This window comes from Perognathus longimembris, chromosome 11 (assembly GCF_023159225.1).
Source record: "Perognathus longimembris pacificus isolate PPM17 chromosome 11, ASM2315922v1, whole genome shotgun sequence".
NCBI classification, from domain to species: domain Eukaryota; kingdom Metazoa; phylum Chordata; class Mammalia; order Rodentia; family Heteromyidae; genus Perognathus; species Perognathus longimembris.
This window is the reverse complement of record NC_063171.1, coordinates 31385607-31401546: the sequence shown is the minus strand read 5'-3', so window position 1 is coordinate 31401546 and position 15940 is coordinate 31385607. Positions and strand designations below refer to the sequence as shown.

The 15940-nt window shown below is 35.6% G+C and overlaps 1 protein-coding gene across 6 annotated transcripts in view; it reads left to right on the top strand.

The window, feature by feature from the left end:
- Pou2f1 (POU class 2 homeobox 1) overlaps window positions 1-15940 on the top strand; it is a 147654-nt gene that overhangs the window by 94104 nt on the left and 37610 nt on the right. For all 6 annotated transcript variants that reach the window (XM_048357589.1, XM_048357583.1, XM_048357587.1 and 3 more), the window contains 4 exons: window positions 5953-6053; window positions 10081-10134; window positions 12445-12567; window positions 14745-14933. In XM_048357589.1, coding sequence (XP_048213546.1) covers window positions 5953-6053; window positions 10081-10134; window positions 12445-12567; window positions 14745-14933 — 467 coding nt within the window. The remainder of the gene's footprint in view (window positions 1-5952; window positions 6054-10080; window positions 10135-12444; window positions 12568-14744; window positions 14934-15940) is intronic.

Sequence of the window (15940 nt, the reverse complement as noted above, 5' to 3'; positions counted from 1 at the left end):
GGAAAAATGTGAAAGGATGTCAGAGGCCTTCCGTTTAAATAATAAAGGTGTTTATATACTAGTGTAGAGGAGCAGAGCAAAGAAAGGGTAGGCCATTGAGCAATTAAAGTTCTTTTGGAAAGGGAAAATGTTAAGGTTTCTAAGCACTGTGGATGAAAAAGTTTCTCTTTCCCCCCTCTCCTTTTTTCCTCTCATCCCCCTCCCTCCCTTCCTCTCTCTTCTCTTCTCTTCTCCCTGTACTAGGGCTTGAACTCAGGGCTTCTCACTTGCTTGGCAGGAAGGGGACAGTTCATGGGGGAGACTCCATCTCAACCAGGCTGGGTGTAGTGGAACATGCTTGTTATCCCAACCCTGCTAGGAAGCACAAAGAAGATTGAAGTCCAGGCTGCCCTCAGCATTAAGCAAGACCCTATCTTGAAAATAACCAATGAAAAACCAAGGCTGTTAGTGCAGTTCAAAGCACAAGGCTTGAATTCAAACCCCAATACCTCCAAAACAAAAAAGAGAATGAAGAAAGGAAAAGTAATTTAATAACATACATAATATTACTTAGGAAGTAAAGGATATATGATACAATTGTTGTAGAAATCTCACATATATAGTAATCATTCCTTCTGCATTACTAATTTTGATTATGCTTCTTGCTGTTGTAAGTAGCATAGAATCTGTGTTGCTGTGATTCTTACAGATTTCCATTACTCCAAATTCCTTCTATTTTGTGGTGGCTAAAATGGAAGAAACCACCTCCACACACTGAAAAAGTAGCAATAGCTAAGTTTTCCTGGAAGATCTTTTACTCTTGTTTATGGCTTATAGTTGTTTTGACTTTGTGAACTCAATTGGTGCTTGCTTATTAAAGTGATAGACGGATAAACACAGATACTGGCACTGTAATCTAGAAAGTATCTCTAGTATAAGCAATTGGTTAATTTGATATTGACTACATTTTTACTGATAAGTAGAAATCTGTGAATAATGTACTTGATTATTAGGTAGGTTTAATTCAAGTACTAGTTCATAAATGATATTTTTCATTATAGATTGAAATATAATATGGTGTTATCTAAAATATAGCTGCTGAATTGATGTAAAGCATAACTTTTATGTTCCAAAATCTCTCAGGTTATTCAAGACATTATTCTTACTTTGGAACACAATCCAAAAGGAGTACATTTCATATTACTTGGTCTATAAGCGATTATAAATAGCCAGTTAGATGAGGCTTGCTTCTATAAATAAGTGAATCAATAGTGCAATAACTGTTAGACCTGGTATAAATATTTCAAGGTAGCTCAGCATTCTAACATATATCCATTCCTTTTTATGGCTGGATAACTTGTTTACTCATTCTTCTGTGGGTAGACAATTGGGTTGTGTCCACTTTTTGATTATTGTGAGTAATGCTTCATTGAATATATACATGCATGGATTTGGTCTGTATATGTCTATTAATTATTTTGTTTTTATTCTACTTTTCATTTTATTTTAGGTACTAGGGTTTGAAATGAGGGTCTTGTACTCAATAAGGCAAATACTGTACCACTTGAGCCATTTCCTAAGCCCCAGTTTTAATTTTTTTAAGGCATATATCCAGCAGTAAAGTTGCTGGATCATATATTAAGTATAGGATGAACTTTTTAAAGAACCACTACACTATTTTCCATAGTGGTTGACTATTTTAATTTCCATACCAGTGTACTAGGATTCATCAGTTAGGATCTCTGTTTGTTTTTTCCTTTTTAAAAAATTATGGGCTGGGAATATGCCCTAGTGGCAAGAGTGCTTGCCTCCTACACATGAAGTTCGATTCCCCAGCACCACATATATGGAAAATGGCCAGAAGGGGCGCTGTGGCTCAGGTGGCAGAGTGCTAGCCTTGAGCGGGAAGAAGCCAGGTGCTCAGGCCCTGAGTCCAAGGCCCAGGACTGGCAAAAAAAATAAATAAATAAATAAATTACATCCATTCTAGTGGGTTAGATAATATACTTAAAAAGTAGAAAATCTTAATATTTTCCAGGAAGTATTAAAAACGGAAACCTTTCTCCTTTTTTTTCCTTAACAATTTTTCAAGGCATCTCCTGGTATATGAGCAAAATGTCTTATTATAATGAGATGGAAAGTGGTTCATAATAAAGTGTGTTTACATCTGAGCCATTAGATGACTCACTTCCCTCATCTTGGTGGCTCATGAGTCACTCTGTTGCCCCTCAACTCCTGCATTTAAAAACTTTTTTTTTCCTGTAGACGCTAAATCTCATAAAGCCCATTAAGTCTTTCTTAGAGCAAATACTACACTCTTTGTTTTGTATGAGGACAGTGACAGTACCACTTTCTTTTGTTGGTAATCTTTTTTGTAGCACTTGTTTTTTGTGTCCTTTATTTTCCCTAGCACTCATAACCTAACTGTAACCTCCTTATGGTATAGAAACATGACTTGTTTATCTTTATAACCTTAAGAACCATCTCCAGATCTAAAATTATTAGGGTTCTTGAACTTTGCCTTTTAACTCGAGTATATATAGTGTCTTCTGCTTTCAGTAAAAATGTTTGACATTTCCTTTCCCTTCCCAATCTATCCATCTCATAGTCTTAAGGTTCAACTTAAATGTCACCTCTAGGAAGTTTCCCTAAAAGTATCTTCCCTTTTTCCTCTTAAAGTTCTCTTTAAATGTTTTGGTAATATTTGATGTGTTCTGATCTATTTTCTACATTGTGTATATATTTTTATGAAATTCAAGCCAAAACCATGAACTGTGTGCCCTGAGTAAATTGTCTACACCTTCTTTCTTCTCGCATAGCATTTATTTACTTTTTTTTTAACCAGTCCTGGGGCTTGAACTCAGGGCCTGAGCACTGTCCCTGAGTTTCTTTTTTTTTTTTTGCCAGTCCTGGGCTTGAACTCAGGGCCTGAGCACTGTCCCTGGCTTCTTTTTGCTCAAGGCTAGCGCTCTACCACATGAGCCACAGCGCCACTTCTGGCTGTCTTCTATATATGTGGTGCTGAGGAATCGAACCCAGGGCTTCATGTATACGAGGCAAGCACTCTTGCCACTAGGCCCATTCCCAGCCCAGCACTTATTTTTAATATCCAAATTTAATATCCTTTTTTTCTTTATTGTTTATTTCCCAACATTATGATTTTTGTCTCATGGATGCTCAAAAGGTATTTATTTAATGAATGTATAGATTTGAACCTACTTAAGATCTCACTGCATTCTCTTTTATAAGCTAGAAGATAGAATTTCTGAAACATCAAGGCTCAGTAAACATTTATTGAATGAATCACTTTTTCTAGGTGCTATGCTTATTTGTTACTGCTTTTTATACCTAATAATTATAGAATAATGGGAATCACTTCAGCAGCTAAGAATTGACTAGGCCTAGAAATGGCAGTGTCTCCAACCAGAAAGATGTTTATTTCTTGAACTTGTTGAAGTTTACTTCTGCAAAAGGCTGTGCAGTCAGCCAGAAAGATTCTTCAAGATGTCAAGATAGCATGTTTTAAATAATTACAAATACAATAAGTAATTAGTACAGCTATCATATCTTTATACCATTTCCTAAAGAGGCAGACCCAGAGTTACATAATAGTTTTGAGTGCTGATACTATTAACAGTCTATAATAGACTATTCTCTAGTAAATAGCATGGTTTATTTAGTGCTTTTTGACTTAAAAGAGCTTCTTATATTTACAGAAAGTGGGATCAGTGTGTAGAATTTTGATGGACTCAGAGGAAAAATTGTGGTTCTAGAAATTTTCCTACAGAGTATTAATAATCTCCAAGTACTTTTCTCTGTTTGTCTGAGTCTCATCTTCTTTCAACTTAGTTGATATATTTACTATATCTTGAGCAAAGTTCTCTTAATGGTGTACAGTAGTTTTCTTCTTAGTTTTGTTGAGTTAGGATTGATAGTGTAATAGTGCACCATTTTCTCCCTCTCAGCCCCTCTTCCTCTGCGTATATCTGTCTCTTTCATCTCACAGTCTTTGTTCTGTTTCTCTCCCCGCCCCTCTTATGCAGATCCAACCAAGAGTCTTGTGCATGCTTGACAAGTACTCTATTACCACTGAGCTACATTTATCCAACCTTCAAAATATTTGCTTTGTAAACGTAGTCTGACCTCTAAATCTTTGTTCCTCTATGTCCCACATACTAGGATTAGAGATTTCCACCAAAACAAGAGTGTACTCTTATTTTCATTAACTATATTTGTCTCGGTCATACTGTAATTCCTGTTTGTAAGAATATTTAAGAAAAAAATGAGTAATGATATCTCTATCATTAAAGAAGTGATGTGTGTTATATGAAAAATGAACTATGTGAACTTGTGGGCAGGGATGGGAGGGAGAAACTGGGGAAAAGCAAAGGAAGGAGTGACTTTGTCCAAAAAAAGAAATACTCATTACCTGACTTACAAAATGGTAACCCCGGGGCTGAGAATATGGCCTAGTGGCAAGAGTGCTTGACTCGTTCGTATACATGAAGCCCTGGGTTTGATTCCCCAACACCACATATATAGAAAATGGCCAGAAGTGGCGCTGTGGCTCAAGTGGCAGAGTGCTAGCCTTGAGCAAAGGAACAGTGCTCAGGCCCTGAGTCTAAGGCCCAGGACTGGCAAAAAAAAAAACACCACCACCAAAATGGTAACCCCTATGTATAACATCTTAATGACAATAAAATTATAATATTGTATATATAATAAAAATGTGTGTGTTCTTTTTATACTTATTTCAAGGAAGCTTCAATAGCTTTTGGGTTTGTGTAGTGTGCCTCGCTAAAATTAGGACATTTAGACCAGGCATGGTAGCTCATGCCTATAAATCCCAGCTACTGAGGAAGCAGAGATGGAGTGGGGGGAATCAAAGTTTGAGGACAGCCTGGGAAAACAAAATAGGATGCCTGTCATCCCAGCTTTGCAGAAAACAGAGAATGCTTTTCATCTAAAGGCTGCTTCTGACATAAACAGTGGTAGAGTGCCGGCTTTGTGAGTCCAGGCCCTGAAATTAAATCTCATTGCAACTCAAAGAAATAAAGAAATCAGCACTCCTAGAAATCATCCTTTAAGATTTTAGCTTGTATTCTCCTAGCTGGTCTGCTCTGGTTCTGTGTGTACATACAGGTAGGTATGAGGATGGAACTCTGGGATGTCCAAGTGGTAAGGATTGGAGGTTTAGAATCATGTTTGTTGGGATTGTTTTTGCAGGTTCCTGTGCTCTGTTATGTTTTATTCAGCACAAGTATCTAAATGTATCCATTTGAAAACAATAAATTATATCCCTCTGGGTGATAGAATTCTGTATCTTTACATAAAATAGTCCTAGTCCAAAATCACATCATGGTTAAAAAGCCTTTGTGTGGCATTTCAGAAAATCTTGCTAGTAAGACATATGTAACAATCAGTACTTTGAGCTGAAGAAATCAATTCAACATTTTTGTTTTCTTCATGCTTATGAAAGATTACTTTCACCAACATATTGACATTCATTGAAGTGTTTACACCAGTAAGTCCTTGCTCTCACAAACAACAGTGAATTTCCTCTCTATAATCAAAATATCAAATAAAATGAGAATAGAAGAGAGCCTAGCCCATTTACCATTGTTTACAAGAGTAAGATTGATTTCTTTCTTTAAGCCAAGTTTCATTCCAGTTCCAACCCCCAGTTGCTCCAGTCACTGAATCTACAACTGAGATGCTAACACTTTGTTTACATTTTTGTGTCTGCTTTTTTATACTTTACTGCTGTTAATGTATTTGTCCTTTAATCGTACCTTTTGAAGAGAGAACATTTTACTGTGTTTTCTTTATTTTGAATCTCGTCTCTTTAGAGGTACTTAGAAAAGTACTTATACAAAATAGATTCCTAATGAATGTTGGTAACCAAAGTCTAGGACTTTGTTTCATTTGAGCGTATTTGCCTTAATAGTTACAATTATTTTACTTCCTTTTTAGGCACACAAACAAATGGCCTGGACTTTCAGAAGCAGCCTGTGCCAGTTGGAGGAGCAATCTCAACAGCCCAGGCTCAGGCTTTCCTTGGGCATCTCCATCAGGTAGAATGTTATGCTCAACCATAAATGAAAGTAAAAGACAGAGACACAAAATGCTAGGACTTAGGGAGGTTATTTACAAACGTGGGATTTTTTAATTTTATTTAAACCTAGTACTTACCATATCTAATTATATATGTGTAGCATGTAATCATAGTTATCTACATAGCTATTAACCCAAAGAATGTCTTATTGCATGGAATGTATATAATAATGGAGTCACTGTTCTTTCTGAGCATTAGTCTGTGTTAACTAACTGATGAATAGTAAATAATCAGAATATCCAAAATATCATAGCTGGGAGAGGGTTATGGTGTAAGTGATATAATGTCCCTGCCTTGCTAGTGTGAGGCCCTAACTTCAATATTTAATTGCCAAACATTTAAAAAATGATACAGCTATTACTGTGTGAGACCAGCTATGTAAGGCTCTGAACTCAACACTAATATCCCTCCTTTAAAATGGCTCCAGACCAATGTGATGTTGGAAACTCCTTGCACCTTTGGTTTGATTGACTGTGAACCCTCTATTTGAGGTTTAAAAACACCTCGATTTTACTATCCTTATACCATCTGATTTTTTTTTCCCCAGAGTCTAAAACAGACCATAGATTTTTCTTCACCTGTGCCTTAACCATAATGTAGCTAAATAATGTGGAGGGAGGAAGAACACAAAAATGTCTAAGGGCCACACAAAAGTTTTGGGATATGAGAATTGGATGAAAATGGAAAACTAACAGTAATACAACATGGTAGATTATCAGAATATCTTAGCACTCTGGCATATGTATTATGGGAATGTTTTGCACATTTTAGTACTCTTTATAGAACTTAAAATTTATAACTAATAATGCTCAAAATATTTTGGCTAGCAACATTCAGTAGTGACTCAGTGAAAAACCTATATGGTCACATAGCCTCCCAGGATATTAACCAAGTGCTACTGTAAACAAATATATATGTATTTATATATATATATATATACACACACACATATATATTTTTTTTTTCCTACTCTCTTACCAAAATATGTCATCAGACTACCCAAATGAAAAGAAGCTTTTCTTTTTGAAAACAGGTGAAATTCTGGAAAGCTGTCCTAAAGACAATTTGTTTGTGTCCAGATTCAAAGGAATATTATATAGGTTGCAATCGGTGTTTTTTATTAGAATTAAGCCATGTTCACATGTTTGCTCATGTACATAGCTTTGTTTATGTAGTAGTCCCCATAATGCTATCTGATTTCAGGCATCTACTAGGGGTTCTTGGAATGTATTACATGTGGATAAGTGGGACTACTGTATCTTTGAAATAGGGAAACTAGTATACAACTTCTGGATAAAATATCAATATTAATATCTGAAATTAATTTAAGAATATTTTTATAATATATTTGAGTATGTCCAACCCATTTCTCATTTCTTTTCATAGACTTCAGTTATGTGACACATAGTAAGCATCTTTACTAGTTTAAATTTGTAATGGTTTTTATTGTCACTTTCCATCACTGTGGCAGCATACCTATAAAATCAATCAAACTTTTATTTTGGCTCACAGTTTGAACACTTTCAATCTATGGCCATTTAGCCCCATTGCTTTGGGCCTGTGGAGAGGCAAAGCAGTGTGTAAAACAGAGCTGCTACTTGTCTCCTTGTAATTAGTGATCTGTGAAGTGATTCTTTAAGAGACTGTATATCCTGTTTTCACAATAAACAGAAACAACATGACATATTTAGGTTTATAACTTTCAGTCTTTTAAATCTATGTGCCTGAAACTCTTTCTTCTGGCTCCTTAGTTTACTTCTAAGACTTTGGGTCTAAAACGTATTATCTCTTCAGATAGGCATCTCCTAATTATATTTTATCTAAAATACATAAATTTTGGGGGAGCCATGGATTTTTTGTTGTTGTTTAATATGCAGAGGATTCTGATTTGCTAACATGATGACTATTCATTTTAAATAAAGAACATAGCTTTAGAGTTTAGCTCTTTATCTGAGCTCTATACAAATACTTATATTTTATCTCAGGACATCTTAAGGCTATAGGACACATCCAAAGTAGATTTTATTTTCTTATCTGCTAATACTACCATTTTCCAGACGCCCAGCTTTGAACACTGGAATAATTCATAATACTTTTCTTCATCAATATCCAGCCAGTTGCCAGGATCCTTATGTCACTACTTTTCATGTTTTGCTTTTATTCCCACTGTTATCATTACTAGGTTAGGCTTCCATTTATTACAGCCAAGATTGTATTCTTCCTTTCTCATTCTTTGTTCTCAGAACATTCATTGATACTTCTGAGAAGTTCTGTAGTGTTCCTCAGTTTGAGTTTGCTGTTTCATCATTATTCACTCTTGGTAGGAATAAAACCTGTATTCTTTAAAGTATATTCTCACAGAGGTTCATTAGTGGTGATTCTAACTGTGCTCTAACTTGTCTGCCATGTATCCCCCTCTGTTTTACTCTTTTACTCTTTATAACTACTACTTGTGGAGAAATAAACAAGAATTATTTTCTTTGCTGTTGTTTTTGTTTCCTTTTTGTCTTTTTTTTTATCTGTCTTTGGGAGGGTGATGGTGGTCACAGAAATGGAAGGTGAACAAATGCAGCAATAATACTTACTAGATACTATGTAGAAAATAAACTATACAATTGGTGCATGGGGATGAGAGTGAAAAACTGGGAGAAAGCAAGAGAAGGGGTGACATTGTCCAAAAAGAAATATATGTGTTATCTGACTTATGTAATTATAGCCCCTCTATATATCACTTTTTAATAAAAGCAGTAATAAAATACAAATAGATATTCTACAAGTTTTGTCTGTTAGACAACCCATTATTGTGATTGCCAGTTTTGTAATGTGGTTTTTAAAATTTAATGACTATCCTTATTTTAAATTACCATGATTTAAACTTTGCAAATACACAAAAGGTAAAGATTAAATATGACTTTTATGTGTGTTTTATAGAAGAGATTATTTAAGCTATAAATTTAAAGTGATTACTATTTTGGGTTTTTGTTTTGTTTTATGTGTTGGGACAGGGTCTTGAACTCAGGGCCTTATACTGTCACTGGGCTTTTTTTTTTTTTTTCCTCATAGCTGTCACTCTACCACGTGAGCTATACGTATACTCTAATGCAGGTTTTGCTGGTTAATTAGATATGATGTCTCGAGGTCTTCTCTGCCTGGCTGGCCTCAAGAAACAATCCTTCTGATCTTAGCCTCTTGAGTACATAGGATTATGGGCATGAGCCCCAGTGCTTGGCTATAACTATAACTGTTTTAAGGACATACGCCTTAGGTTTGAATATATAGGATATTTACTGTGGTGTATACATGAAAATTAAAAAATAAGAACAAGTAAATAATTCCTGTTTGTTTATAGTGATGAAAATTATGTAAATAACTTGTTCTTGTTTAACATTATTTGGAAGATGAATTAAGTTTTTAGAATCTAAGCATCTCATGAATACAAGCATATTGTTTAATAAGGAACATCCAGTATAAGTGTGGTTTGCCTAATGATCCTCATTTAGAGTGGAAAACATCTTCAGAAAAAATTGACAGCATAACCAGGTGCTGGTGGCTCATGCCTGTAATTCTAGCTACTCAGGAGGCTAAGACCTGAGGGTTGTACTTCAAAGCTAGCCTGGGCAGGAAAGTCTGTGAGACTCTTATCTCCAGTTAACCACCAGAAAACTGGAAATAGAGCTGTGACTCAAAGTGGTAGAGCACTAGCCTTGAGCAAAAAGAGCTCAGGGACAGCATCCAGGCCCTGAGTTCAAGCCCCATGACTGCCCAAAAAGTAAAAATTGACAGCATTTGTTTAGTATGGAAGATGGAAGTGGTGACTGTGAACTTGCTCACAAAGCTTTAATTCCATAAAACCTTTTTTGGGGGTATATTTCTTATTGGCATACACTTAGTAGAGACTTAAAATATTTGTGGGTAATTGTCTCTAGTGATGGATGTCAACAGTATATAGACTAGAGTGTTTCCTGATCACTTTACTTATTATATAGGTCCAGCTCGCTGGAACAGGTTTACAGGCTGCTGCTCAGTCTTTAAATGTACAGGTAAGCTGGGACATGGAATTATGGGTCAGATTTTCTGTTCATAATTTTCTATAATGAACACATCATTTTTATTTTATATTTTTGGTGGTACTGAGATTTGAACTCAGGGTCTCACACTTACTAAGCAGATGTTCTACTACTTAGCCACATTCACCCAGCCCAGTAGCACATAATTTTATAAAGTGAATTATGTTTGAAATTTTATTATTTAATATCTTACTACCATTTATCTCTATATTTTTATTACTGAATCTCATAAAGGTCTCAGTGATAATTTTTGTCATTAATGAAAATCATTATATTCTGCTACGATGCATGAACCAAAGGTAGACAAGAAAAGCCTACTTTCAAAGTTTTTGTTTCTAAATTAAGTAGTAACAAAAACATTTACCTAAACCCAAAGCCGAATAATATCTTAAATGCCCTTGTTTCAGAAAATTCATTTGTAATTTTCATGTGTTAGGGAAACATAGTGCAGAGGAATAACACTGTACTGAGAAACAGGGAACTCATATTTAAATTCTTGTTCTGCCACTAACTTGCTGTGTGCCTTTGGCAAGTTACTTAACCTTCTGAGGCTCAGTTTTTCTTATCTATCTTACTGGGAATATTTATAGAGTTTCCAGAGTTCCTCTCTGCTCCAAAGTGTGTGTGTGTGTGTGTGTGTGTGTGTTTAGAAATTATAATTAAGTCTGTTGATAGACAATGGTGGGCAAATAGTCATAATTTTAAAACATAATGTAAGTCTGGCCTTCTGCTATGAATCACATGTCAAAACACAATTCAAGTACTGTGTCACTCCATAATGTTTCAATCAACCTGCTGTTTCATATCATTATAGTGTTTAGGCAACTAACAGTTAAGAGGGTAAACAGTATTCTGGAAGATTGATTTCCATGTTGCTAACAACTAGATTTTAGGTTGAGATTTCTGTGAAATACAGTGGAAAAGACCTTAGGTTGAGCTTTCCATAAAATACAATGGAATGTGGACCTAGAAACACATGGAAATGGGGAAAGAAAAGAAATGAGATAATGTGACCTTCCTTTCTGAGGGAGAAGAGGTGGAAAACTGCCTTGGTTACCATGGAAAAGTTACATCCCTTAGAGAGATGTTGGCAAACAGGCTGTATCTCTGGTGCAGAATGTTTACAGTCCTGCACTGTAATTATCTTGCAGTGACTGACAGAATTAATCAGAGCTCTTATGTTAATTAGCCTTGCTGCTGTCCCTAAAACAGGTGGTGAGAAATATTCAAATCTATGCAGAATGTTAATGCTCTGCATAACCAGTTTTTAATTACCATAAAAATTTCACTCTGTGCTCCATTCAGGAGTATGTTCTATCTTGACTGCAGCATTTTCTGTCAAGCTTGTGTATTACTTGATGGATGATGGTAGATTCACAGTTCTATAAAATAGTAGATGAAAAGTTCTGTGAATCACATAATCAACCGTAGAATCTAAGCATCCCTTAAGATAGCATATGAAGACGTTTGAGACTGATCACTAAGTGTATGTAAAAATGTTGGTATAAAAGGTCTAATACATTTCTCAACTTACTCCTTATTTCCAGAGTTGGGGATTTGGGTTTGTGGAAAATTCTTTTGAGATGGGCCAGTGTCTCACTCCTGTAATCCTGGCAACGTAGGAGGCCAAGAACTGAGGATTGTTGTGAAGGTTCAGAGCCAGCCCAGGCAGGAAAATCCATGAGACAATCTTATCTCCAAATAACCACTGGAAAACTGGAAGTGGTGTGGTAGACCACTAAAGATTTGTAGAAGACAAATTTATCTTTTCTTAAAAAATAACTGGATGAGCATAGTGGTTTGGGCTCATGCCTGTAATGCCAGCTGCCGGAGAACTGTGGTTTGAGACCATCAGTCAGAAAGTTAAACCTTATCTTGACCAGTAAAAAGCTGAGCATGGTAGTATGCTCCTGTCATCCCAGCTATGCAGGAAGTATAAATAGGAGAATCCTGATCCAAGATGACCTGGACATAAATGCTAGACTCTAGAGGAGGAGCTCAAGCAGTACTTCTTGGCTAGCCTGTGGAAGGCCCTGAGTTCAAACCCCAGTACTCACGCCCCAAATTTTTTTTTTAAATAAAATAAACTTCTAATCAGTAGCTTACTGGCACTAGAATAAAAAGTAAAAATTAATTATGTAAAACTAGGAAGTCATAGGCTTATCAGAAAGAAAAGGAAACTGAGTAGCCCTTGTTCTGAAAGAATTGTGAACTGTAGAGTTAAGTACATTTGTTGTAATCATCTATTTGAAGTCCTTTATTTCCTACCCCACTCTATTTTAGTCTAATAAATCTAGTGAAGAATCGGGGGATTCGCAGCAGCCAAGCCAGCCTTCCCAGCAGTCTTCAGTGGAGGCAGCTATTCCCCAGACACAGCTTATGCTGGCTGGAGGACAGATAACTGGGGTAAGTTTTCACAGATAATTGTAAAAAACTTTCTCTGTGTCAGAACTGCCATTGACTGACAGCTAATTAGAATTGTTCTCTACAGCCAGCAGTAACATGGTACTATTTTGAGTTTAAAGCAATTCCCTACACTGTCGACAGGTCTGGAAATGGAATTATCTTTGTCATTTTTTTCAAGACTACTTTTATTAAAATTGCAGGTGCTCAGATTATACTAAGGACTTTTAAAACTCATATGTCTAGTGTTGCTTCAGCATGCAGTTGTATCATTGCTATGATTAAGATCATTTCATTGTTGAAATGACATTGTCAATTGGGAGTTAAATCACTGCTGGATAGTGCAGTGGATTTAAAGAATGGATTAGTACTTAAATAAGCAAAAACTTTTTTTCTTTAACTGACTGTGTAAGATAACAAGGTAAAGGTCTCAGATTCTAGCTCTGCATCTTACAATATGGTCTAGTCCATCTCCCTGGATATCAGTTTTCCTTCTTTTAAATGGCTATATATATAGAGAGATTACAAACAGTGTTTGCCTTTTAGCATTCAGTAAATGCCATTTATTTTTACTAGTAACAAAGAAACCTATGTATTTTTTATTTTGTTTTGTTTTTAACTTTTCAACTGTCTTTGCTTTAAGGCATCATTTCAGATATTTTTTCCAGTGTTAAAAGTTTGCATATTGTATTGTCTTTTGAGGAGGTAGTTAGGGAATAATAAGGAAAAGTTTCATTCACATTATATCAACCATTAGAATTTTTATATTCATTTCACCTAAGAGTGTTTGACAATGGAATACCTTTTTTTTTTGGCCAGTCCTGGGGCTTGGACTCAGGGCCTGAGCACTGTCCCTGGCTTCTTTTTGCTCAAGGCTCGCACTCTGCCACTTGAGCCACAGCGCCACTTCTGGCCATTTTCTGTATATGTGGTGCTGGGGAATCGAACCCAGGGCCTCATATATATGAAGCAGGCACTCTTGCCACTAGGCCATATCCCCAGCCCAATGGAATACCTTTTTAACAACTGTTGTACAACTCCTTATTAAAAATTTAAAGTAGTGATTAAGACATCTATCTATTTAAATATATAAGTATATACATACATATTGGAGTAAGTGGTATTTTCTTAATACTGAATTAGAAATAATATAGTCTGAGTTAGAAATAAGAGTTTGATTTTTATTCTTGTGTTTCTAATGCACAAAGTATGTTAGACTCTTTTAGAAGAAGGATTGTGCCATTAAATGACTATTTGTGCAGGTCAGAGTATGCCTGGTTCCTTTTTGTTTGATTAGGACACACTACCAGAAGGAAGTTTCAGCTACTTGCTACCTTAGTGTAGGCATATTTGAAATAAGTTGCAATAATATAATTATAAAGCATATACTAAGTATAATTATAATACAATTGTGTAGTAAATAATGAAGTTGTATAAATAATAAAGTTAAAATTATTATGAAAACAAGCTTAAATCTACTCTGAGTACATTTCCTAATTTAATATTTGGCATGTTTCTTTTTGGTGACCTGAGGCACTGTGGCTGAAGCTTGTTAGACCAGGCCATTAGGATTTTTAGTATGTAAAGAGAGTATCTGTCACGTCACAACTGTTTCATAGAGATAATGTGTTGGAAAGAGGATATACGGTTTCAAAGACATTGCTTTCAGTGCCAGAAAAGTATGTATTAGAGAGGGGTTCATAGGAAGATCTGGAAAAGAAACTAAATGGGAGCTCTTATTCTTTAGTCACATCTTAGAAATATACTGGAAAAGAAGAGATATGGCAATGATTTGTGCTGATGGGAAGCAGCCAAGCCTTATCAGTTCTTTTACTGGTTGGTCATAGCCAGCATATTTATTTCTGAATCATCTAACCAATCACCTGCTATTCTGTTTGTTGGGTATAAATTTCTTTTCCATATCCTGTCAGCATTAATTCTTTTCTTGCTTACTAGCTAATTTTCTTGCCTCAAATCTTGAGTCCTAAATAGCTTGAATTATTGTTTTAATCTGGAGTGAGAACTGCCATTTTAATTTAGTAATGGTAGACCAATAGATATTTTAGCTACATGCTAGGAACTATATTAAATTGAATAACTAAGGCTTAGTTACCTATGAAAGTTGGCTTGCACTAGAAACCTTGCTTCTTCAACCCTTCCATTGCTCTGATTTTCTTTAGCTCACTTTGACACCAGCCCAGCAACAGTTGTTACTACAACAGGCCCAGGCCCAGGCCCAGTTGCTGGCTGCTGCCGTGCAGCAGCATTCTGCCAGCCAACAGCACAGTGCTGCTGGGGCCACAATCTCAGCCTCTGCCGCCACGCCTATGACGCAGATCCCCCTGTCTCAGCCCATACAGATTGCACAGGTGAGTAAGGAACTCAGGTCACTGGCACAGCATGTAAAGAATAAAATGACATTTTATTTAGTCTTAACTTAGCTTTGTGATTGTTGGTGTAGACCTTAAAAGACCCGAGGACCTCTTGATCAGGGTGGTAAGTGGTACTTTCGTAATATTGAATTAGAAATAATATATTTGTTTGCTTATTAGAGTTGACATTATAAATAAATACATAGATGATTATATGAATAACTTATATTAAATGACAGTTTTTGAATAAGTAGCTAGCATATTTCTGAAGCAGGGGATTACTGTATTTATCTTAATTAGCTAATTACAGCAGGCATGGGTTCTTTTCATATGCTCTGCAGTCATGTTGCTACCCGTATATGAGAAAAACAGGCAGTCTGCTCTGTGCTGTGTAGTGATTAGCACTGCATTAGACTGCATCAGAATGTTGTTTGATTTCAGTTTTCACATTTTATGGCAAAGTAGCTAGTAGTATCAAAAAATCTTTAAGAGGCACAGACAGTAGGATCAAAGAAGAAAGTAAGTAATATCCTTTCTCAGGAAAAGGAAAAATGCGTAAGTAATTATTGAGTAAAACATGAAGAAATTACACGTCTAGTTTTAAACAATTATTCTTATCCATGCCAGAAAAGGTTTAGAAGTAGGTTTAAATTATAGCAAGATACTTAAAATATCAAGCTGATCTTATTACCACTTGTACAGACTTGGCACAATAAATACTTTGATTTTGATCACTTTATTATCAAATAACTACTTGCAGTCCCCAAGAGGCAAGACCATATGTTTGTGTTAGTGTAAATATGATAGCTCAATATGACTGTACTTCAAAAATTATAAAACTTAAACCAGTTGTAAATCTGTGTTATGATATGCATCCGATTTTTGTATGTGTAACTTTCTTTTTAATCACACTGATTTCTTAGTTGAGTGTATAAGCTTGTATCAAGTTTTGTGACTCAAAGATCTTTTAGTCAATTGATGATAATTCAGGCATAACATTCTCA